General features: G+C 69.6%; 1 protein-coding gene across 1 annotated transcript in view; it reads right to left on the bottom strand.

Moving 5' to 3' along the window:
• Positions 1-326, bottom strand: part of LOC115949099 (cuticle collagen 2C-like) — a 5,175-nt gene that overhangs the window by 3,717 nt on the left and 1,132 nt on the right. Inside the window, exon 2 of the mRNA XM_031065418.1 lies at positions 189-288. Within this exon, the coding sequence (XP_030921278.1) occupies positions 189-288 (100 nt within the window). The remainder of the gene's footprint in view (positions 1-188; positions 289-326) is intronic.

Raw genomic sequence — 326 nt, forward strand, 5'->3', positions numbered from 1 at the left:
CATTGCCCCCAGCCGTATCCCCACCATGTCCCCAGCTCCATCCCCAGGTGTCCCCCAGTTCTGTCCCAGCCGGGTCCCCATGGATGTCCCCGTGCTGTCCCCATGGATGTCCCCGCTGTCCCAGCTCTGTCCCCAGCTCCATCCCCAGGTGTCCCCAGCTCTGTCCCCAGGTGTCCCCGTGCTGTCACCTGGTAGGCGTGGTCGGCCTGGATGTGCCACAAGGAGCCGGGCGGGGCCGAGTGGCTCAGGCCGGGCTGGGTGACACCGGGGACAGGGCAGGACACGGCCCTGCTGGCACCGGGGACAGTGGTGACACCGGGGACAGC

This window comes from Geospiza fortis, unplaced genomic scaffold (assembly GCF_000277835.1).
Source record: "Geospiza fortis unplaced genomic scaffold, GeoFor_1.0 scaffold780, whole genome shotgun sequence".
NCBI lineage: Eukaryota > Metazoa > Chordata > Aves > Passeriformes > Thraupidae > Geospiza > Geospiza fortis.